The sequence below is a fragment of the Littorina saxatilis genome, linkage group LG12, assembly GCF_037325665.1.
Source record: "Littorina saxatilis isolate snail1 linkage group LG12, US_GU_Lsax_2.0, whole genome shotgun sequence".
NCBI lineage: Eukaryota > Metazoa > Mollusca > Gastropoda > Littorinimorpha > Littorinidae > Littorina > Littorina saxatilis.
In genome coordinates, this window is record NC_090256.1 from 17,149,218 (window position 1) to 17,174,689 (window position 25,472).

The 25,472-nt window shown below is 41.7% G+C and overlaps 1 protein-coding gene across 2 annotated transcripts; it reads right to left on the reverse strand.

Moving 5' to 3' along the window:
• Window positions 1-3,956: 3,956 nt before the first annotated feature.
• On the reverse strand, window positions 3,957-22,294 carry LOC138981390 (leucine zipper putative tumor suppressor 2 homolog). Of its 2 annotated transcripts, XR_011460623.1 has the most exons (6): window positions 21,988-22,294; window positions 18,574-19,462; window positions 15,328-15,575; window positions 13,575-13,809; window positions 5,696-12,860; window positions 3,957-5,451 (listed from the first exon to the last, which is right to left on the reverse strand). XR_011460623.1 is itself a non-coding variant. In XM_070354302.1 (5 exons), exons 2-5 carry the CDS (start codon window positions 19,423-19,425, stop codon window positions 11,973-11,975), a joined length of 2,223 nt encoding a protein of 740 aa, XP_070210403.1. In that variant the 5' UTR covers window positions 19,426-19,462; window positions 21,988-22,294; the 3' UTR covers window positions 3,957-11,972. The 2 variants fall into 2 exon arrangements, 1 of the variants encoding a protein (XP_070210403.1); XM_070354302.1 differs by having other exon boundaries at window positions 3,957-12,860.
• Between the last annotated feature and the right edge of the window lie 3,178 nt (window positions 22,295-25,472).

Consider the following 25,472-nt stretch of genomic DNA (forward strand, 5'->3'; position numbering starts at 1 on the left):
TGCTGAACTTTTTAGAAAATCTCGCCTTTAAAGGGAGACTATCTTATATGGAGGTAAATTTATGAAGGTTAGGGGAGAGTCTAAGATAGGGGGTGGGGGGGCATATCGGGAGTCGCAAGAGGTTTGCTCCACTGGAACATGGATACCGATACCGACTCTGAGTCTGCACATAAGTTGACCCGTGTCCGTCCCGGCCAGGAATGGAACCTGCAACCATAGGATCACAAGTCCAGTGCTCTTCCAACTGAGCTACCGGGCCCTCTGTTTGGCAAAGTTCAGCCTGGAATTTTTACACTTGGGGTCATACCACTGAAAAAGAGGTATTTGAAGCCAATAGCTGGACCCCTGGACCGGGATTCGAACTCACGACCTCCCGATTAGGAGGCCGATGTCTTACCACTACGCCACTGTGCCCGTCAGTTGTGCACTGTATGCTCACACAAGTTTACTTCTAAATGCCAAACATGCATGCTTACTTTCTTGTTGCTCACTTGACTGTTGATTGTGACTTATCTTAAAACGTTTACACAATTTCTTCATCAAATTCCTTGTTTGATTTTTTCCTCAATGTAACAGCATGCACCAAAACATGGCTCTTTTATAATTTTGTATGTTTTTTTGTCGTATTTAATTAATCATTTTAGTGTGATTTATCTTCTCATGCCATATTTTGCAATGTGCCAGGTTTCATTTGTATCTCCAGGGCTGACTGTAGTAATCTAAAGTTCAATTAAAGTTGAGACCTGTTCGAGAAAAAACAAATGGGAGATAATAATACCCTTTCAGGTGTCTGATTCAGGTCTCTCAGTTGAAGGAGGAATAATTAGACTACAGTTAATTACAACAACACAAATTATGCAATGCCTGTTCTGTTCTTGTATAACTTAGGAAGGGGCAGTCATGGCTCTGTGAGTATTTTTTTTTTGACAAGCCTTCAGATGTAAGTGCTATTACCCTGTATCACCCCTCAAGCCCCCCCCCCCCCCCACCCCACCATCACCACCACCACATACACACACACAAAATATGTATCACTGAGGGAGATTGAGAACAAATATGTCGGCAGCACTGGGTTTCAGATTATTGTGATCAAAATTATTGTATGAAAGGGTACAAAAGGAAGTCAGTACAATTAATGTACTATAAAGGATGATATGCTGTGGGTACCACGATGCTCTTGGGATTGAAAGTAGCTCTCCTGAACAGCAATTATCCGCTCTTAAACCTTTTTTCACCTTTGTTCTTTTCTCTTTTTTTGTGCTTTGTTTTTTCTTTATAAGTAATACTTTTCTCCAACCATATAATGTTGCCTGTGATACTTTCTTGCTGTATGGAATTACTTGCTTTACAAGTTTGATATCCTCACTGCTCAACTGGTGCTTATGAAATACATTAAATCACATATTCTTACTCCAACTCACATATATAGCACTAGATGATTACCCGCTTCGCCGGGTGGATCGCTAGACGGAGTATGCAGCGTGGCGGTTCGCACCAGCTTCGCCGGAATGATCGCGAAACGGAGTATGCAGCATGGCGCTTCGCCGGCTTAGAGCACGTGTTGACGTGATTGACGCCACACGAAGGAAGGGAGATAAACGCGCAAAACACTGGAGAAGATAAGGAAGAGTTACTGGAAATGGATCTATAGAAAAACCAAAATCGGTTCACCGCGCCGCGCTTAGAGCACGCGTTGAAAATGTTCATCGACCAGATTGTGTCCGGGGTCTACCTGAATATGCCCACCAAATTTGAAGCAGATCCATCGAGAACTTTGGCCGTGCATCGCGAAGTGACAGACAGACAGACACACACAAGCCGTATATAGATATAGATTAACTTCAGTTTGATGCTTACCCCCCGCGGGTTAGGGGGAAGAATTTACCCGATGCTCCCCAACGAGGCGACTAACGGATTCTGTTTCTCCTTTTACCCTTGTTAAGTGTTTCTTGTATAGAATATAGTAATTAAAGTCCGCTGAGCCCTAGTACTAGCGTACTCGGGGATAAAAAGTTATAGGGTCGGCCCCTAAAAATAGGGTAGGTCGGGTTACCGTAACCACACCTATTTTTTTTTTTAGGCCTAAGAATCAAAAACCGAATCAGCCGTCTCCTGTTGTTATTCAGTCGTTGAGCTCGATTCTGCCTCTTGGCGACCCTGACCTAGTGAACTGCCCGGTCCGGGTTCTTCTGGCTTACTTGTCTCGCACGGCTCCGTTAAGAGCTCCTACTCAGAAATTACTTTTCATTTCTGTAAACACAGCTTATTAGAGACAAGGATATATTGTTAAAACAACATTGGCGAGGTGGTCTGCTGCACTTATCAGGCAGGCCTATAAGTGGTGGCAGACACATGGGGCGGCATTCTGCCCTCCCATTACATTCGCCTCGAACGCATGAGGCGATAGCTTAGGCTACCTCGCTAGCTGTTCTGCACTCAGGCAGGATTGCGGATGTGCTTAAAGCAGCTTACTGGACGTCGGATGACGTCTTCATTAATTACTATCTGCGAGACATTGCCAGTACTCGGCAAGATACCGGCACGGTTGGCCTAGTGGTAAGACGTCCGCCCCGTAATCGGGAGGTCGTGGGTTCGAACCCCGGCCGGGTCATACCTAAGACTTTAAAATTGGCAATCTAGTGGCTGCTCCGCCTGGCGTCTGGCATTATGGGGTTAGTGCTAGGACTGGTTGGTCCGGTGTCAGAATAATGTGACTGGGTGAGACATGAAGCCTGTGCTGCGACTTCTGTCTTGTGTGTGGCGCACGTTATATGTCAAAGCAGCACCGCCCTGATATGGCCCTTCGTGGTCGGCTGGGCGTTAAGCAAACAAACAAACAAACAAACTCGGCAAGATGGTACAAACTGTTTACCAGCCATGGTGGCAGCTGGCCAGGTCCTGTTCAGGGATTAGGTGAGTTTCCCGCCACCTTGTGTAGCAATCTGCTATATATGGGAGTTGGAGTAAGAATATGTGATTTAATCGAAAATTTCTACAATAAATGTTCATTTAATTACCCAACTCACATAGTAAATGCCCTCCCTACCTACCCCGCAAACGTTTGTTTTGAAGGTGGTGTTTTATTGGGAATGATATTATCGGCGGTGTGGCTTGAGCATGAGCGAGCAGCCGGTGAGGGGAGGTAACTACCGGACCTTGACTACAAGGTTTTGTTTTGGGAGTTACCTCCCCCTTTTACCAGGGTCAGTGCTTCAATGTCTAAGCATCAAACTGAAGTTAATGCTATATATGTGAGTTGGGTAAGTATATTGATTAAATGATTTTTAAAAACTGACAATTCACACTCTACTTTAAATGATAATGAGATATATTTTAATCACATTCCATTTTTCTTGTATCCTAAAGTTGATGAGTGACAATTAAAGGGCGATTTGTTTTGAATGAAAGACTGTAAAATTGACATGCAAGATCCCTTTTTGCATGTCTGTCATGTTATATCTCTGCCCTGACTTGTGATATCAGTTTACAACAGAGATTTACCTTTGAAGTCACTGTGAAATGTTGTTTTAAGATGATCTTGCTACTGTTAGTGCTTATTTTACAACAATCCGTTAGTGTTGTTTTCACACGAAAAGATATACCTTCAGACTAATGAAATATTCCTGTTATGTTAGACGATAAGAACATATTAATACTAATTGGTAGGAATATTTCTTGAATTTTTACTGTTACATGTAGTTTGAATGAAAATTATATAAAGGGCAGTTCTAATTCTCAGTATTTTTCATTTGTCTTATAGCTATCACATGAGTGTGTAGTTCTGTGCGATTTTGAATAATATAAATTTGTAATAAATAATACATGTATGTCGTATGTATGAGACTTCATTGAATGAATGTTTAAGTGCTGGTCATGCACACACACACTCTGCACACACACAGACCAATCATTAAGGCAGCATATACAAATGACAATAACAAAACAAATACCAGTGCTCAAATAAGTGACTTGTAATTTGACTAGCACCATTGATATGTACAATCTTTCTAGAAAACTGCAGTGACAAATTCACTGCATAACATGCACTCAACGAAGCTTTAAAAAAAAAAAAAAGTAAATTGCAAACGCCACTGAAAGCATAAATGGACAAAATCACGCTCAGTTAAAACAAAAGCTTCCTTGGCACTCTGATAGTCTGGATACAGATTCAGCACTGCATGCGTAAAACTGTAAACAACAATTCACTAACTGTACAAAATGTGCATTTCAATACAACTCAAAAGGCGAATGGAGGGAAGTACAGATATATATTTTTTCAGAATGACTCGACTGAGCCAGTATGCTGAAAATGCTTCATGGAGATCTAGAATCTTGACAATGAGAAATTTGTTTTCCAACTGTGGTTTTCAAGTTGATTCGTATCACACATTTAAGACCACCCAACCCTTTCTCCTGTTTTTCTGTGTGTTTAACAAACCCAGTGAGGTATGAAGAAGCAACCATACTTATTTCAATAGAGCTCAAAGGCAAAATCACAGAAAATTGATCTTCAAACATCTGTGGTTTCCAGGTTCATCTCAAAATGAGAAGTCTTTTTTCTTTTCTGGTCGGTCTAACAATTAAAAGAGTCTGAGGGAAGTAAAAATGCTTTGTAAACAAGGTCTCAAATCAGTTCTCTTCAAGCACCTGTGGTTTTCAAGTTGATTTTAAACTGACAGTTTTTTGGTTTTTGGTTTTTGGTCAGAACATGTCCTTCGAAACAGTTAATAAGAAAACTGTGATCAATACAACAAACAAAAACATAAGCAGGAAACAAACTCAGTTGGGGAACAGAGTGGCATAACAGAGTTAGTTCAAACCCAGCCCTCAACCACAAGAATTAAGATCAGGAAACAGTTCACATACAATATACAGGCAATGTCAACGGAACAAGAAGGCAAGAGATTTTACAGTAACGGTCATTATCAAACAGGGAAAATGACAAACATGCAAACATGGCACAAGAGTTTTCCACTTTAAGCCACTTGCACTTACAAACACAGCACAAAAGAGGACTAACTTGAAACCACTTGCATTTAAATCATGGCTTAAATCAAAGCCTGTGTCACAAATAATTACTTCCTGTGTTTGCAGTCACAGTTAGCATGGTAGTGCTTCATTTAGATATCTTCACAGTTAATAAGGTACCTAAAAATACCTTCTTGTGTTTACAAGCAAAATCATTCACCATCACATCTGTCCAAGGCTTTTACAAAGCTTTAGGCTTTTGTAAGAGCCATCATTCCACTTGCACTCATACTGAAAATAAACAGCCTAACTGATGTCTTGCAGAACAGAATTTGTTGTTAAATTAATTTTTATAGAAAAACCCATGTCAATCTGTTAATTTACTGCAGCAAAATACTGTCACTCTGGACAGAGTGCAGCAAACCTGTTGATGTTTTGTATCTTTCTAAGCGAAAGGATTCATGTTCTTATTCCATGTAAAGACTCACGGAAGATTTTGTTTGTTTGTTTGTTTATTTGTTGCTTAACGTCCAGCCGACTACGCAGAGCCATATCAGGACGAGGAAGGGGGGGATGAAGGGGGCCACTTGTCAAGCGATTCCTGTTTACAAATGCACTAACCCATTACTTGTGTCCCAGCAGGCTTTAGTAAAACTAAATTAATACCTACTGGAAGATTACCAGTTTCCAGTATGTTAAAATAGGCTTAACCTATCTACTGCTGGACCTCACGGAAGATCTGTGGCGGTAAACATTGATGTTGTGAATACAGGAAGGACAGTACCTTTAATATTGTGTTCTCCTGACAGGACTAGCCAAGTTAAATCTCAGGGATTTATTTATATATGCACACCTGCAGTAAACCTGTTGCAAATATGACATCAGTAAACAGATTTAAAAAATGTAACATTTTTAAAAATAAACAACATTTGTCATATGCAGGTGGAAGCTATCAACTAATTGCTCCTTAGACTGTCTCATTCCTTTGCCAACACACACACATGAACACACAATTCTGCATCTAAGTGGAAAACGCTTATATTTCCAATACAATCATGGAAGCTCAATCGCTAATGGTGTCATGCTCAGAGTGACTTTGCCAATTTATAATGTAATCTGCAGTGAAAGCTGTTCTTTTTTTTTCTTTCTTTTTTTTATCAATTACCATGCTTTGTTTAAAGTTCTTTCTTTCCTTATTTGGTGTTTAACGTCGTTTTCAACCACGCAGGGTTATATCGCGACGGGGAAAGGGGGAAGATGGGATAGAGCCACTTGTCAATTGTTTCTTGTTCACAAAAGCACTAATCAAAAATTTGCTCCAGGGGCTTGCAACGTAGTACAATATATTACCTTACTGGGAGAATGCAAGTTTCCAGTACAAAGGACTTAACATTTCTTACATACTGCTTGACTAAAATCTTTACAAAAATTGACTATATTCTATACAAGAAACACTTAACAAGGGTAAAAGGAGAAACAGAATCCGTTAGTCGCTTCTTACGACATGCTGGGGAGCATCGGGTAAATTCTTTCTCGTCCCAACCAATATGGGACTCCCCCTAACCCGCGGGGGGTACACACACACACACGCTAAAGCTAGCATCTAAATTCTTAACACACACACACACACACACTAAAGCTAGCATCTAAATTCTTGAGTGGTGTAGTTAACATTAAAACATGTAGTGCTTGACTTTGAAGTTGTGAAATTGGAGGTAATATAAAGTTAATCAAGCAAACAGTGTTAATGAATAAAACATTATATAACTAAAGGAAGAAGTCTGGACACGTTTGCTGCAAAAAAATGGCACACTATTTGCTCATAAGCAATGAACAATTGACTTCGCTAAAATGTTCCTGGTAATTTGCATACAAAAATTATCGTTTGCTGAATCTCATTTTCTCTCAAAAGTTGTTCGATCGTCATGAGATTAAAAATCTAATGTGTCACACATGCAACAATCACAATGCAAATAAAAAAAAAATGTATCGATTGAATACTGGATTCCCTTCTTTGCACCATGTGACATCAGTCAAACAAAAGTCATATTTTGGTCAAAAATACAAATAACTTATATTGTACACTGATTCTTTGTCCAATGTTGTTTCTGCAAAGGGTCCTGAATCAACGGGTGACCAAAATATTAACCTAAAATACATCTGTCTTTCTTTATTTGGTGTTTAACGTCGTTTTCAACCATTCAAGGTTATATCGTGACGGGGGAAGGGGGGAGATGGGATAGGGGAAAGGGGGGAGATGGGATAGAGCCACTTGTTAATTGTTTCTTGTTCACAAAAGCACTAATCAAAACAATTGCTCCAGGGGGTTGCAACGTAGTACAATATATGACCTTACTGGGAGAATGCAAGTTTCCAGTACAAAGGACGTAACATTTCTAACATACTGCTTGACTAAAATCTTTACAAACATTGACTATATTCTATACAAGAAACACTTAACAAGGGTAAAAGGAGAAACAGAACCGGTTAGTCGCCTCTTACGACATGCTGGTTAGCATCGGGTAAATTCTTTCTCGTCCCAACCAATATGGGACTCCCCCTAACCCGCGGGGGGTACCTAAAATACATGAAAAGCAGAAAAAAAGAACTTCAAATCTTAAGTCACAAGAATTTGATAAATGTTGACTGCCCTATGTTTCACATCACACTGTGTAAGTCTGATCTTAGACCAACTCCCTGAACAAGTCTGAAAAAAAGCAAAAACACAAAAGATAAAATCAGTCATTTAGCACATGTATAGCCAGTTGACTTCAATTAGTCACATATCAAGTTTTAATTGAAATAACTGAATAGCACCTTGCTTTCGACCTCTGCTTTAATTATCTCATACGCCATTTTCTTGCTAATTTAGTGTTCTGCACATAAGAACTTGGAACACTAAATGGTTAATATAAAAAAAATAACATATAGAAGTTAAAAAAAATATATTAAAAAAATGGAGTTCAACTTCAAGGTAATTAAAACTTAACTTAATAGGTTTGATAGTGTGGTCTAAACAAACAACTGTACAACCTTCATTCTCACACTGATTTTAAACAATGGCAAAAGACACCATGATAAATCCAGATTCTTTCATATATTAGCAGTAATATTAATAACATGAATCGAAAACTGCTTTTAATTGTTTGATCAATATACTCTTCATTTGCTCTTCACTATTCCTGCATACACAGCACAGGCAAATGCTGATATGGAAAAATCATTTTGCTTTCATATAGGCACAACTGGTAAAGTTAATGTTCAGTCTAGGTTACATGGCTGCCAATTTTTATATCTTATTTTACAAAATACAGTGGAACCTCTGATTTAAGACCCTGTACTGTACAACTTTATTTTCTCAGACGTTTTCTTTAGCGTGTCAATAATTATTCAGCGTATAACAGACATTAGAAAAATATAAAATCATCACAAAGCTGTGTACTAACTACTATGTTCCATACATTTTATTTTTTTTACTCCTTTTAATGCTTGCGATACATGTACCAGGCATGGGAATTGAAAAAAGTAAAAAAGGCTGAAAATCTGTAAGTAATAGCAAAGTCGACAGCGCGAAGCCTTACTGCGGGGGTCCGGGGACATGCCCCCCTGGAATTTGTTTTTTTCTCCAAAGAACCCAAATGGTGCAATTTGGTGTCATCTGAGCTCCAAGTTTGCCATTACATTCAGTTTATAAAACCATTTTTGCCTCCACCATTTATTTTTTCAGCGGACACTTTTGCTTTTTCGGCGGAACAAAAAAAATTTGCCTTTGCCTCGGCGGACAATTCCCATGCCTGATGTATATAAAAATGGTGAATAGAATGAATTCCTGTCACCTACACTCTAGTTAATTAACTAATGGTGCAAAGACCCCAAAAAGCACACATCTGATAGTCTTGCTGTCTTTTCAAATATTTGTTTGTTTTTTAGATCCAATCATTTGTCACATCTTCTGGTTTCCATGTTGCACATGCACTTTTAAAGGCTTGCATCCAACTTGGGCAAATAGATAATGTTGGGCAAGTACATGTAATGAACTTTTAAAGGCTTAATTGCATCCAACTTGGGCAAATAGATAATGTTGGGCAAGTACATGTAATGAACTTTTAAAGGCATGAATGTATGTTATGCAAGTAATGTACTTTTAATTCAAAGGCTAAGATTGTTACCAAGTTGAGAGAGTAATATACTTTTAAAGACTTTTAATGTACAAGTCAATCTGTGCAGGAGTTCTTAACTCTTTCCCCCAAGGTCAGAGAAACATTTGGAAATGTCACTTTATAATGAAATCTAATTATAGGGTTAAAATTTCTTGTTTAAAAACTTCAGATAGTACTCGCTTATTTCCACTGATACACATCTTTGAAGAACCACTCATCTATGCTAAGCAACAGGGTAAAGCCTCATAAATAATTCAGAACAGTCTCTAATGATCAATGAGAAAGCCATATACTCAAAGCACACATGTATATAATCTTTGTATAAAGCAGGCAAAGTGAACCAATTTCAGGACAGCTGCCATTTCACAGTTAACGACATTAACCATGAAGCAGTTTTTATCCAGGGTCACAAGAACATAATTCTAATTAAGTACAGCAAATCATTGAACCAGATACCATGTGGAACATTCTGTAAAAAAGCTGTGGAAGCCATATACATACACCAAACATCACTCAGAAGTAAGCAACACTTAAAAAATTGCGTAGAAATTTGCGTAATTCAGAAGAAAAATCATTTGTAGGTGTATATATATACATTTGTACAAAAATTGCAGATAGGCAGGAAAAACTGATGACATAAACAAAAACAGTACAAATAGACAAAGAAAACGCTTCAGTATTCTTAATATTGCAAGCAAATTGATCAGCCGAATGCTTTGATTATCTGGGAAGATTGTAGCAATTTCTCCTTGTTCAACTCATCTACAGCTAGCAGCAACAATACAAATATTTAGAAGTTAGTTTTACAAATACAATAGAAAAAGCCCTGGCTTTAATACCAGTGATATTAATTGAAGTTAGTGAATGATGAAAAAAAAAAGTCTTTACTTTGATTTCAAGGCAAAAAAAGGAAGTTGAACTATCACAACAAAGCGACTTAGGAAAATTGGTGAGTGTAAATGTGACTGGTTTTCATAACAAATTGCACGTCTCCGATATCTCTTTTCACAAAAATAGTTTCAATAGACAGAATTACCCTATTCACAAGGGTGTGTTACAACCGGAAACATGATGCCATTGCCTTGCTGATAATGATCATACTGTCATCTGCCTCAATGCTTTCCACCAATGCCGTCAATTGTCTCTGCATAAAGTGAAGATATCACGTACGTCTACACTTCAAAGATACCATCAGGGTTCCACAAACTGTGCGTCCCTGCGTCCTATGCACACTAGAAGCTGGAGAAATGTACCAGAAGTTCTTGAAGACGGTTTCACAACTCACTAAACCTGAAAAGAGCGGGTCCCAGGAAACACTAAATTTGTGTTATGCGTAATGACAGTGCTGATTTTCAGACTATATTTCTCCAATTGTCTTCATACAGAATGGATAAGAACATACACAAGACTGGATTTCAAAGACGAGAACATTTTCAAGCAGATCTGTACAAACACGAATATAAGATTATATCTAAACGATATAACAAATACCGCTTTTGTGAATGTCTTGCAAAACTTTCAAAAGTCCTCATTGGACCCTCTAAAGTTACCCTGAAGGGTTCTTGGACCCCCTAAAAATTAAAACTGGGGGTCACAGGTAGAGTGTTTGTGGGGAGCTCAGTACCGTTTACCCAAAAATACAACTAAACATTTTCACAAATTCAAAACTGTAGCTCTCAGATTGAGATGAACTACATTTTTTAGACTGAATTTCTGACCAAAAATACATACTGTGAGTGTGAGAGTGACTAACATGAATATATCGCAATTCAACTTCAGTTTAACGCAAACAGATGACATTTTGATTCTATGCGATAATCTTTGTAAACTGTTAGCAACTTTGCAAATCTGTGAATGCACAAAGTCAAGCAATATGATTGAAAAAGTGATCGTCTTCTCCTTTTTCCTATGTACATCCTTAATTTTCATCCAACTCTTTTCATTCATCCTATCACTTCAAGCCCTACAGATACAAACGTTGAACATTGCAAAAACCAACAGACCCAAAAAGGGTGAAAGCACCTTCAAAATTCACACAACATGGATGGGGGGATAGGCGGCGGGGAGGGGGGTGGTGGTGGTATGGAGTAGGAGATGGGAAGATGCGAAGGAAGCACAGGGAGAAAAAGAAGAAAGAGAGTGGTACAGTTTTGAGAGTAACGTCTATCGACTAGAAAACAGACACCTCTCCGTTGAAGGTGTCATGGCGGTTGTTAGGAGTAGCAGGTTGGAAGAAGTGAGGGGTAAACAGGAGAGGGTAGTGTGGAGAACGAACAGGAACAGGAGTATGGGGTTGGGGGGTTCAAGTCCATGCAATACAAAACAGACATCTCTCTGTCCAATGGGGTGGTTGTGGCAGTTTGGAGAAAAAGGTGGGAAGAAATAAGAGGTAAACACGGGGTTGGCGAAAAAAACAGGTAAGTTTATGGGGTTTGGTAGTCAAAGTCCATCCACTACAAAACAGACCTTTTCGTTCAAAGAGTTATGGTGCTGGTTGGAGTAGTAGGTAGGAAGACGAGAGGGGTAAACAGGGGGGGAGTGTGGAGATATAAAAGGAACAGGAGCATGGGCTTGTTAGGAAGGGTGGGGGGATGGGGCAGGTAAGTCTATCCACTAGTACACAGACTCCTCTCCATTCAAGGGAACAGGGGGGAGGGGAGTTCGGGGGAATGGTAAGGGGTAAGTCTGTATATGTAATAGCACACATAATCCTCTCCATTCAAGGCAACAAGGGGGAGGGGGGATGGTAAGGGGTAAGTCTATATATCTACTAGCACACAGACTCCTCTCCATTCAAGGCAACAGGGGGAAGGGGGGATGGTAAGGGGTAAGTCTATATATCTACTAGCACACAGACTCCTCTCCATTCAAGGCAACCAGTTTCAAGTCTCTACTCTCCAGCTCCATCGTCAGCTGCTCCACTTCGGCTTCCAAGGCCGTGTTCTTCCTCTGCATCTGCACGTAGTTGAGCTGCAGCTGCTTCTGGTAGCGAATCACCTTGTTCTTCTCCTCCAGCCACTGCAAGCGCTCGGTCTCCACTGTGGCTTCCATTGCCTGCAGCTGTTCTCGCAGTGTGTCTATCTGCCTCTCCAGTGACAAGGTGTACTCCTCATCGGAAATCTCCCTCGGACGCACCAGACCGTTTTCACCACCAGCTAAGTTCGACGGGCTCGTCTGAGTACACTCTTCACAGATGGATGCTCTGTCAACGCCTGACAGCTCGTCTAACTGTTCACGGATGGAGTTCAGCTCTTCAGTTTTGGCCGAGACCTCCTCCTCAGTCGCTGAGAGCTGCTGAGTCTTCTCCTCCAACTGTGCCTGAAGGGCCTGCAGCTGTGACCGGAGGGCCAGGATTTCGGTGTTCTTCATGGCCACCTCATCCTGCAGGGCTGGCTGCTGGGTGGAGAAGTCGCCAGGGCTGGACTGGGTGCTGGACGCTGAAGCTTTCTTGGGTGTCAGTGACAGCAGCGATGACGAGACACTCTCCGGCTCTGACGAGTACGAGGCGTCGGCCTGGCTCTGCCCGAACCTGACGGCGGCGTCTTTCTCGGCCTGCAGGTTGCTGTACTTGCCCTCCATCTGTTGTTTCTCAATGTGGAGCCTGCGCACCTGCACCGACAGGGCCTGCTCCAGCTTGTTGGCTTTCTGCTGCTGGGACTTGAGCTTGCGTTCATACTCCTCCTTGATCTCCCGCATCTCCTGCAGCCACCGTGCCTTCTTTTCTTCGTACACCTGCCCAACGTTAAGAAAGTTCATTCAGTGTACGTTTTGAGACCCCCCAATTTAAGACTTCCCCCTTCTTAAGACCTTACTTTTTCAGATGAGCTGTTCATAATGTCCATTTTAAGACTCCCTCATTAAGACCTTACTTTTTCAGATGAGCTGTTCATAACATCCATTTTAAGACTCCCTCACTTAAGACCTTACTTTTTCAGATGAGCTGTTCATAACGTCCATTTTAAGACTCCCTCATTAAGACCTTACTTTTTCAGATGAGCTGTTTATAACGTCCATTTTAAGACTCCCTCATTTGAGACCTGATTTTCTCAGATTTTTGAAGGTCTCAAACCGGTGGTTCCACTGTATTTTGTGTAGTGCTGACTGATATATAAACCTGAGCTTCAAAACATCAAAAGGATAAACCTGGGAAAAAAAGCACAAATTTGCTAAGAAATTGTCCGCCAAGGATGCTTAATACTCAAAAGCATAGAATACTTTTTTCTAACTCCACGTTTTCCTCATTTCCCATTATTATGCTTCGTCTCTCGTTCATGTAGCCATATGAAATGCATCAAACAACCACTATAACAGTTCCAGACCTACATAAAATACACTCATCGCAGGTTCTATACACACACACAGAAACAGGTTCGTTTTTGTTTTACATTTCACCGTCTTCTCCCAGGACTTAACTACCCAGTCCATAGACAAGAAGCAAAATCTAACCTGAAAAATTGCACGCTCATTGCGGTCCATGACCTCTCGCAGAGTGAGAATCTCTGCCTCTCTCTCCTTCAACATTGCTTCCAGCTCACACACGCCACTGTCGCTAGGAGATGGTGTCTGTGCGAGCACCTCTGAGCCTGCAGCCGAGGGTTTGCGAGTAGGGCTCTGGTCGACATTGACGCCAGGGGGAGAGTCGCCCTCAGCGTAGGATGCTTCGTTATTGTAGCCTACAGATCTGTGGACATTAAGAAAAAATTACCATAACATTAAGACTGAATTATATAAAAAAGAATAAGACTGAACTATATAAAAAATAATTAATTTTAACGACTGTGAGTGTCAAATGAAGTGTGGGAGTGATGTATGTGTTTGGGAGGGGGGGGGGGGGGGGTAGGGTAAGCAAGTTTTGGTTACGGTATGCAAATTTTGGAGACAGTATGCAACTCACAAAACAGTTTGATAATAACATTGTTCCTGGCTCTGGCAATTTATGAGGGGTGCGAGTACTCATCACAGCTTTCTTACCCCTGTCCTGGTGTACACGCATTAAGTTATTTTGGTATGCAAATATATACATTCAAACTAATCATGTTGGGTGTAAAACTAAAAATAAAACAAATCTAATAATGAAGGTAGAAAAGAAAAAAATGAAAAGAAAATAAGAAAATGGCTGGATAAGGGTGACAAAACTGGACCAACAATTACACACACAAACAACTCGCATAAGGCGAAATTACTACATTTAGTCAAGCTGTGGAACTCACAGAATGAAACTGAACGTAGTCCGCCGCTAGTGCAAAAGGCAGTGAAAGTGACGAGCCTGTTTGGCGCGGCAGCGGTTGCGCTGTGCTTCATAGCACGCTTTACTGTACCTCTCTTCGTTTTAACTTTCTGAGCGTGTTTTTAATCCAAACATATCATATCTATATGTTTTTGGAATCAGGAACCGACAAGGAATAAGATGAAATAGTTTTTGAAACGATTTTGGAAATTTAATTTTGATCATAATTTTAAATTTTTTAAATTTTTAGAGCTTGTTTTTAATCCAAATTAACATATTTATATGTTTTTAGAATGAGAAAATGATGAAGAATAAGATGAACGTAAATTTGGATCGTTTTATAAAAAATTTCTTTTTTTTACAATTTTCAGATTTTTAATGACCAAAGTCATAAATTAATTTTTAAGCCACCAAACTGAAATGCAATACCGAAGTCCGGCCTTCGTCGAAGATTGCTTGGCCAAAATGTCAATCAATTTGATTGAAAAATGAGGGTGTGACAGTGCCGCCTCAACTTTTACAAAAAGCCGGATATGACGTCATCAAAGACCTTTATCGCAAAAAAGAAAAAAACGTCCGGGGATATCATTCCCAGGAACTCTCATGTCAAATTTCAGAAAGATCGGTCCAGTAGTTTAGTCTGAATCGCTCTACACACACACACACGCACACACACACACACCACGACCCTCGTCTCGATTCCCCCTCTATGTTAAAACATTTAGTCAAAACTTGACTAAATGTAAAAACAAAGAAAGAAAGAAATAAACAGCACAATGCAGTCTCATTTCCTTTGAGTTCTGCATACCAAAGAACAAAAGCTTGAACCTGTGTTAACACCATTCATAAAGAAAGAAAGAAAAAAAGAGAAAAACAGAAGACAGACATGCAGAAAGAAAGAGAGATAGAAAGGAAGAAAGAAAGAAGCAAGCAAACAACCTCCATGAAATCTCACAACTCTTGCACACCCACCTATTACTACTCTCCCCAGCACTGTGCACAGAAAGTATACTTGTGTTGATGGAACGCATGCCAGGCGACCGTGGAGAGTGCAGTTGGAAAGATTCAGACCCAGGACGCTGGGGTTGTGTGCGAGAGACGGGGGACTTCTGACAACTGCAGGAGCCATTCTCCTCTCCACATTGCTGACACAGGCTCACACGGGGACGGGCGTAGGCGGGCTTGCAGGCGATGGGACGGATGAGGTTTCTGCTTAGTTTCTGTGGAGAAAAAAAACTCAATTTAAGATGCTGGAGTTTTTCTTTTAGGTCCTGTGGAAAGAAAATTTTTTTTTTTTAAAAATCAGAGATGCTGGCATTTTGTTTCTGTGGACAGAAAAGCAAAAATTAAGAGATGCTGGCGTTTTGTTTTAGCTAAGCTTCTGTATAGACACAAACAAGAAAAGCAAAAATTAAGAGATGCTGGCGTTTTGCTTTTAATAGCTTCTGTGGACAGAAAAAAAAATAAAAAATTAAGAGATGCTGGCGTTTTGTTTTAGCTAAGCTCCTGTGCACACAAAAAGGAAAAACAAAAATCAAGAGATGCTGGCATTTGTTTTTTTGTAAAGCTTCTAGTTCTACCAACTCAAACATAAACAAGTCGCGTAAGGCGAAATTACTGCATTTAGTCAAGCTGTGGAATTCACAGAATGAAACTGAACGCACTGCATTTTTTCACAACGACCGTAGTCCGCCGCTTGCACAAAAGGCAGGTAATTGACGAGCCTGTTTAGCGCGGTAGCGGTTGAGCTGTGCTGCATAGCACGCTTTTCTGTACATCTCTTCGTTTTAACTTTCTGAGCGTATTTTTAATCCAAACATATCATATGTATATGTTTTTGGAATCAGGAACCGACAAGGAATAAGATGAAATTTTTTTTAAATCGATTTCGGAAATTTGATTTTAATCATAATTTTTAATTTTGTAATTTTCAGAGCTTGTTTTTAATCCGAATATAACATATTTATATGTTTTTGAAATCAGAACATGATGAAGAATAACATGAACGTAATTTTGGATCGTTTCTAAAAAAAATAATTTTATTTACAATTTTGGGATATTTAAATTTAATTACCAAAGTCATTAATTAATGTTTAAGCCACCAAGCTGAAATGCAATACCAAAGTCCGGCCTTTGTCGAAGATTGCTTGGCCAAAATTTCAATCAATATTATTGAAAAATGAGGGTGTGACAGTGCCGCCTCAACTTTTACAAAAAGCCGGATATGATGTCATCAGACGTTTATAAAAAAAATGAAAAAAACGTCTGTAAAATTTCACAAAGATCGGTCCAGTAGTTTACTCTGAATTGCTCTACACACACACACGCACACACACACACACACCACGACCCTCGTCTCGATTCCCCCTCTATGTTAAAACATTTAGTCAAAACTTGACTAAATGTAAAAAAGTGATGCTGACATTAGGGTTCTGCTACAGAGGAACCCAGCTCAAGACCCTCCGACTTTTGTTTTTTGAGAGCAACAGAAGAGAAAGTATCCGTAGACAGCTGTGGTACTGGTACCCTATCGCACACAGCTGTGGTACTGGTACCCTATCGCACACAGCTGTGGTACTCACGGGTACCCTATCGCACACACACACTAAACAAATAAATACTGTGACAACTAACACAGTAAATGAAACGCTTTCACCTCCATTTTCAAGGGTAAATAAGAAATGCCCTTCAAAGTTCAGCTTGAAACACATGACCTGCCTCTAAGTTGTCTAACTTAAAAATGTGTGAAAAAAACCACCTTTCCTCTTCCTTAACACCGCATCACCTCCACCCTCCCCTTCCAATAATTATCCACAGCAGCTTTACTCTGAGTCTGACGTTTCCCCTTCTCACTGAAGTTCAAACCAAAACGTTTCCTTTCTGCTGACCACATTGCACATGTATGTATCACACACATGCACACACACACACACACACAATCTACCTGCATACACGTATACGTATGCAAATACGCACACACATAAAATCATAACCAACCAACAACCACATGCACGCACACACACACACTTGCATAATATGTATGCACACACACAGTGACATACATATATATTATAACCCCACAACAATCTCAAACAGACACACCCACCCACACACACTATAAAAACAGAGCAGGGTTTAACTAAGGTAAATTTATGTAGACTTAGCATAGTGTCTCTTAGTCATCTATAATTTTAACAGCATGCTTCAAATACAACTAAATCAAACATACAGTTAGTACCCCTATACATACATGTAGCAATTTGTTTCATAAAAGAGTTTCAAACTTGACACATTCATCCAGAGCTCACACCCATACCAATGGCTTTTGTGAACAGTGGTAGATCAAACACTGCAGCCATCAAAAGGGTTTCAATCCTACTCTTTTCAAATGCAGTCACCGGCCAGTTATTTCTGTTTGTTTGCTTTGTTCTCAGGATACTGAGGGCAAGGAGGTTGAAAGAAAAAAAATCAGTGTATCAAACAGGGTTTAGAATCAGTGAATGTCAAGCGATATTAACGAGTTAGAACTCTAGTTCAAATGTTAAAAATAATTAACTCCAGGCACTGACACAAGCACAACAGAGCTTTAAGTTTAAGCCAAGCTTCGTGATAGTTCTTCCTCTTTATTTATAGACCCTTGGAGCAGCATCTATAGACCCTTGGAGCAGCACCTATAGACCCTTGGAGCAGCACCTATAGACCCTTGGAGCAGCACCTATAGACCCTTAATTGGAGCAGCACCTATAGACCCTTAATTGGAGCAGCACCTATAGACCCTTGGAGCAGCACCTATAGACCCTTGGAGCAGCACCTATAGACCCTTGGAGCAGCACCTATAGACCCTTGGAGCAGCACCTATAGACCCTTGGAGCAGCACCTATAGACCCTTGGAGCAGCACCTATAAACCCTTGGAGCAGCACCTATAGACCCTTGGAGCAGCACCTATAGACCCTTGGAGCAGCACCTATAAACCCTTGGAGCAGCACCTAATTAGACCCTTGCACTTGCAGCAGAACATACTTACATGTTTCCTGAATGAAAGATCATGAATGACATTCGCATGCTTTTTAAGGAGTGTGTGTGTGTGTGTGTGTGTGTGTGTGTGTGTGTGTGTGTGTGTGTGTGTGTGTGTGTGTGTGTGTGTGCGTGTGTGTGTGTGTGTGTTCTTTATTATTATCAAAGAATGACAGTGCATAACATTCTGGAAAAAATCTCACCTCTGAAAGCACGCCACTGACAGGAGCCAAGCGAGGAGGCAATGGTTCTCCATCAGCAGGATTTGAAGGACCTTGTATTTGACCTGGAGGATGACCTAGGGGCTGACCTTGTGAATGTCCTTGTGGATGGTGTTGCTGATAAGGCGGTGGATGTCCTTGAAGTTGATAAATATTTGGAGGGTATCCTTGTGGATGATTCTGGAGATGACCATGACCTTGTGAGTAATGATTCTGCGGATGATGACCTTGAGGATGACCTTTGAAGTGAGTTTGCGGATGACATTGATAACTAGGTGGATTGTAAGCACCAACAGCGTGCAGGGGAGGGTTTTCCCAGTCAACAGTATTACTACTGTAACAACCGCGAGCGGCCTTATGTCCAGCCTGGTAACCCTGAATGTTCTGCCGCATCAGTGGAGGTGACCATGACCTTCTTCTTGCAGGGTCATAACCTGACACATCCTCAAGGCTAGCAGCCTGGCTCTGCGGCTGAGAGCGAAAGCGCTGGACAGCAGTAGGCACAAAGCCAGGCTGAAAAGTGTAAGGCAAGCGAGCGGCAGAGTTCCCCTCATAGCGACCATACGCAGGGGGTCTGCCAGGGCAGGCACCATCGACGTTCGGACGAGGCTTGGGACGGATGTTGATGTGAGAATAATCAGAGTGAGAGTCGGCTTCCCTCTCTGCTTGAGCGGCACAGGGTTCAAAAATGTACTTGAGTTCGTGAGACTGGGCAGAGACGATGGAGATGGCAGGACTGTTGGTGTCTTCGTGAGTGCTGCCATGACGTTCGTGATCTATCAGCAGGGGCACTTGGCTGTCAAGTTCTTCGTCACACACTCGGTGCCTGCTCATAGTGCACTGTCTTTCCCTCAATCCCTGACTCACATCTCTGAAACAAAATTGTAACATATATATTACATGTTTCTTTCTTTCTTTGGTGTTTAACGTCGTTTTCAACCACGAAGGTTCTATCGCGACGGGGAAAGGGGGGGAGATGGGATAGAGCCACTTGTTTCTTGTTCACAAAAAGCACTAATCAAAAAATTGCTCCAGGGGCTTGCAACGTAGTACAATATATGACCTTACTGGGAGAATGCAAGTTTCCAGTACAAAGGACTTAACATTTCTTACATACTGCTTGACTAAAATCTTTACAAACATTGACTATATTCTATACAACAAACACTTAACAAGGGTAAAAGGAGAAACAGAATCCGTTAGTCGCCTCTTACGACATGCTGGGGAGCATCTGGTAAATTCTTCCCCCTAACCCGCGGGGGGAATATTACATGTTGGCATTGTTCCACTGATGTGTGAAATATGCAGAGGAGCCCTGCGTTTTAAGACCTCCCAAAACGTGAGAAACTCAGGTCTTGAAAGGGGGAAGTCTTAAAACGGGGCGGGGACGTAGCTCTGTCGGTAGCGCGCTGGATTTGTATCCAGTTGGCCGCTGTCAGCGTGAGTTTGTCCCCACGTTCAGCGAGAAATTTATTTCTCAGTCAACTTTGTGTGCAGACTCTCCTCGGTGTCCGAACACCCCTGTGTGTACACGTAAGCACAAGACCAAGTGCGCACGAAAAAGATCCTGTAATCCATGTCAGAGTTCGGTGGGTTATAGAAACACGAAAATACCCAGCATGCTTCCTTCGAAAACGGCGTATCGCTGCCTAAATGGCGGGGTAAAAAACGATCAAACACGTAAAATTCCCCTCGTGCAAAAAACATGAGTGTATGTGGGAGTTTCAGCCCACGAACGCAGAAAAAGAAAACGGGGGTAAATTTAAAGAGGTGTAGAAACAAAAAAATCTGAGGATAGCGGGTCTTAAAAGTTAAATTTGGGGGCTTCCAATGTGCTAGTATCTATCTTCTATCTACGGCTTGTGTGTGTCTGTCTGTCTGTCACTTCGCGATGCACGGCCAAAGTTCTCGATGGATCTGCTTCAAATTTGGTGGGCATATTCAGGTAGACCCCGGACACAATCTGGTCGATGAAAATTTTCAACACGTGCTCTAAGCGCGGCGCGGTGAACCGATTTTGGTTTTTCTGTAGCTCCATTCCCAGTAACTCTTCCTTATCTTCTCCAGTGTTTTGCACGTTTATCTCCCTTCCTTCGTGTGGCATCAATCACGTCAACACGTACTCTAAGCCGGCGAACCGCCACGCTGCATACTCCGTCTCGCGATCCACCCGGCGAAGCGGGTAATCATCTAGTAAGTAATAAGTATTTTTGTTGGGATGAGCAATCACATACTCAATCAGTCAATTACTATATCGATGTTAACATTTCTAAATTTGTATTATTGTTTATGTAACAAATTTATACAGGGCTCTTTGCTTAAAAGTTAAAAACAAAACAAGATCACAACAAAAGCAACTTTTTAAGCAAGTACCGTAGATTAATGAGCTTTGCCATCTTATTTATTTATCTATTTTTTATCGCGCAAATATATATGGATTGGGTTTAATCTAAAGATACTTCATTGAATATGTGCAGTTAAATTCATATTAAATGCCTCCCTTGAATTCTAGTTGTAAAAACTTCTGAGATTGAGAAAAAAGATTTCTACTTCACGTACAGCATGTTTATGCAACCAAGAAAATTAGGCAGAAAACGTGTAAAGATACCTTTATTCCTTATTTCTTTTTATTTTCGGATGATATCACTACATCAGTACATGTAATTTTACTGTTTTTAAAAAACCAAATCGCTTGAAATTATTTCCCTATCGCAAAGTGGTGTCGAATGGCAAATTCGCTTCGCGACCGGAAGTTAAAGCCGGAGTGTAGAAAATCTAGACAGTGGTCAGGTCTTGTATACACTCCGAGTGTGTAAAGCCAGTGCGTTATTTGTACATGTATGCAGGTTGATGTAAAAAGTCGAATGAGATGAACACACATTTTTGTGACATTAGGATACTGTCACAAACAACAAATAAAGAACAATATGGTTATACTGGATCTGGATCTGGATGTAGTACATTGCAGTAGCCAATAATGGCTGTCGTCGCAATATATTTTTGCAACACTAGCTGTCAGTGCTGTGAATGCTTTGCATTCAATGGGAAAGGAGGAAATTAACTAGCCATATTAATTAATAATTATTCTCTGCCAAATCCTGAGTTCCTTTCAACTGCCTTGCGTGGCAAAAATATGTCAGTCACACAGTTCATATGATAGATCTGACATATATACTCTCTCTCTCTCTCTCTCTCTCTCTCTCTCTCTCTCTCTCTCTCTCTCTCTCTCTCTCTCTCTCTCTCTCTCTCTCTCATACACACATACAGCTAGAGAGTGAGTGAGAGAGAATGTTAATATTGTTATTCTAATTCTTCACGTCAATAGCATACAGTACGGGTCAGACGAATTGAAAGAGGTTCACACTGAGCCGACTGTCGAAAAAAAGGAAGGCTTACCTCAAAAGCTTTGAACTTAGTTGTTTGAAGGAGCTTTACGTTCTCTGTGTCTGAGTCAGCAATGCAGCAAGGGACCATCCGTCCTGATTTGACTTCTGGCTGAGACTGGAAATGTCGGCAATCCCCATCTTCAGCCTTCCATTCGTTTCACTGGCAACGTAAATCCGCAATAATTTTCTCTAAATTCACGTCACATAGTCCATTAATCGATGTTTATATTGTTGTTTTCATCGACCCATTTTTTCTCAACGGGGCTGCAAACGAAAGATTGTCAGAAGCAGACCAAGGAGAGCAACTCCATCATTTTTGGCAGTGCCCCATTGTTCGAGCACTCTGGGCATTCGTGCTGTTTGGGAATCGCGCAAAATAAGAAGGCCGTGGCTGGAGAACCGATTCAGTCGTACGAAAATCCCCCGGTCGGTCTCGAGAACTGGCATTCTTGACAAGCTACCTTTCTTCTTTTATTTCGAGGACTGATGAGTCGTGCACAAATGTGTTGTTGTTTTTATTAAAGTTAAAAAAACATACGACAGCGATTTTTACCCGAAATTCGACCAGCTATTGCCGCGATATCAGTTTTGCTAACATTCAAGTTTGTCTGTGATAATTTCATTTCACCGGCACGGTTGGCCTAGTGGTAAGGCCTCCGCCCCGTGATCGGGAGGTCGTGGGTTCGAACCCCGGCCGGGTCATACCTAATACTTTAAAATTGGCAATCTAGTGGCTGCTCCGCCTGGCGTCTGGCATTATGGGGTTAGTCAGTGCTAGGACTGCATGGTTGGTCCGGTGTCAGAATAATCATGGTGACTCGGGGTGAGACACTGATGAAGTCTGTGCTGCGACTTCTGTCTTGTGTTATATGTCAAAGCAGCACCGCCCTGATATGGCCCTTCGTGATAGCTAGGCTGGGCGTTAAGCAAACAAACAAACAATGTGTCATGTCGTCTTCACTGGGAGTGTGACAAAAATTAGAGAAACCTACCGGACTGACTGGCATGGGAAGTTAAATTGGTCTACCCGGCTGCACGTCACTCAGACGTGGTCTACCGGCATGTCACCCAGACCGTCAGTGGTCTACCTACACGTCACCCAGACGTGGTCTACCAGGCCGCTGACTTGCGCGTTACCCAGACGTGCACCGTCACCCAGACGTGCACGTCACCCAGACGTGGTCTACCCGGCTGCACGTTACTCACTGACCGCGTGGTCTACCTGCACGTCACCCAGACGTCAGTGGTCTACCTGCACGTTACCCAGACGTGGTCTACCTGCACGTCACCCAGACGTGGTCTACCTGCACGTCACCCAGACGTCAGTGGTCTACCTGCACGTCACCCAGACGTGGTCTACCTGCACGTTACTCAGACGTGGTCTACCTGCACGTCACCCAGACGTGGTCTACCTGCACTTCGTTCAGACTTGGTCAAACTGCACGTTACTCATACGTTACTCATACGTGAACGACCTGCACTTCGTTCAGACTTGGTCAAACTGCACGTCACTTGGAACTACGTGGTCCGGTGTGGTTTCATGGTTTGGTTGGTTTTGCACGGTGTTCGGGTTGGGTGCACCTCGAGTGGTCTGACCTCGAACCCGCAGAGTACGACCTCTTGGCCAAAATACACGAAGCTAGTGTGAAATGGTTCTGTGCTAAGGCCGGCGCTCACATTATGTAACTTCAGCAGGACAGACGACGCACTGCCTCTTATCCCAGCCCGCTACACGTTGCGTGAAAGGAAAACAGGCCAAGTACTCGTCATAATCCCTATCGCAGCATCAATAATATGCAGTGCGTTGTCTGTGCCGCTGGAACTGCGCAGGTATATTCTGCCCTTAAGTGTACAGCTGATCGCCTCCATCCGTCGCTACCTCACCCCTGATGCCTGTGTGAAGCTGGTCGTCTCCCTCATCTTCAGTCGACTGGACCGGCTACTGCAACTCCTTTCTGGCTGGCCTCCCCGCCTCATCCATTCATGGCCTACAACGAGTCCAGAACGCTGCTGCCAGGCTGGTGTTGAAGAAGAGGAAGCGAGATCACATCACCCCCCTACTTCGTTCCTTGCTCTGGCTCCCTGTCAACACCCGAATCTCCTACAAACTGTTCACTCTGGTCTACAAGTGTCTCAACGACTCGGCTCCTGAGTACCTTCAATCCTCCCTGGACCTGTACACCCAGCCCTCCGAACGTCCCCTTTGTTCTGCTGCTGACCCACTCCGCCTTCACATCCTTCGCTCGAAACTCGCAACTGCTCGTCAGCGTGCATTCCCCTCCGCGGGCCCCTCCGTCTGGAACTCCCTGCCGCTTGAGCTTCGCCAGAGCCCCTCTCTTGACGCGTTCAAGAGTAGGTTGAAGAATCAGTTCTTCCTGTAGCTGGCTGTGACTTTCATGTTCGACGAGATGGGTTGTGCCCCAAATGACATCCTTGTGTTGTGCTCTGTAAGAGGTGTTTTATTGTGTGTGCTTAATATTATTTTGTTTGGACCTAGCTATTGATGTGTACATTGTTGTTAAACAGTTGTTTGTTGTATGTTTATTAGGGTCTGCTAGTGTGTGATATATATATATAGGGTTTATGTCCGTCTGTAGATGTTTTTTTTCTTTCTGTTAGTCCTGTGTTGACAACTCTTCGACAAGCGCTTAGAACTGTACCCACGGGATACGCGCGATATAAGCTTCTTATTGATTGATTTATTGATTGATGTGAAAAAACTGCCTGACCCTGACGATAGAATGGCAATTCAGGAATCCAAGATGGACACCTTGATGCAGATAGTCGCTACTCTCCAAACACAGAACCTCCTTTTCCTCAAACTTTTAGTGGGTAGCGACAAGCGCATGGAGGAAAAAATAGCGGATCAGGTGAGAGAGTCAGTAGAGGAGGAGAGGGAAAAGGATACAAGGAAGAATAACCTGATCTTTTATAACATTGATGAAAGCAAGAAAGCTGGAGAAGAGGGAAACAGGGAGGACGAAAAGGTGGCTTAAAAGATCACGGAAAAGATTGGCACTGGCATACAAGGCATTTGAAGATAAGGCGGTGGAAGTGTTGCGCCTTGGGAACCCAAGGAGGGAAAGAGTCAGGCAGGCCACGGCCAATCAAGGTTACCTTCAAAGACACGGATACCTAGGCAAAACAATTAAAACAAGTCGCGTGAGGCGATATTACCACATTGTCATTTAGTCAAGCTGTCAAACTCACAGAATGAAACTGAACGCACTGCATTTTTTCACCCAGACCGTAACATTTCAATCAATTTGCTTAAAAAATGAAAGCGTGACAGTGCCGCCTCAACTTTCACAAAAAGCCGGATATGTCATCAAAGACATTTATCGAAAAAATGAAAAAAATGTCTCGATTCCCCGTCTATGTTAAAACATTTAGTTAAAACTTGACTAAATGTAAAAAGATTAGACAAAACTAACGCAAGTAACCTAAAATGTTTATACACAAATGCTGACTCTTTGAGAAACAAATTTTCTTACC

Bases quoted from the DNA above. Each gene is read 5' to 3' on its own strand.
- LOC138981390 (XM_070354302.1), bottom strand. From the start codon at position 19,425: ATGAGCAGGCACCGAGTGTGTGACGAAGAACTTGACAGCCAAGTGCCC. The intron at 15,576-18,573 runs GTGAGATTTTTT...TTTTCTCCACAG, and splicing joins TCAGTGGCGTGCTTTCAGAG to AAACTAAGCAGAAACCTCAT. The intron at 13,810-15,327 runs GTGGGTGTGCAA...TAATGTCCACAG, and splicing joins GCTGGGGAGAGTAGTAATAG to ATCTGTAGGCTACAATAACG.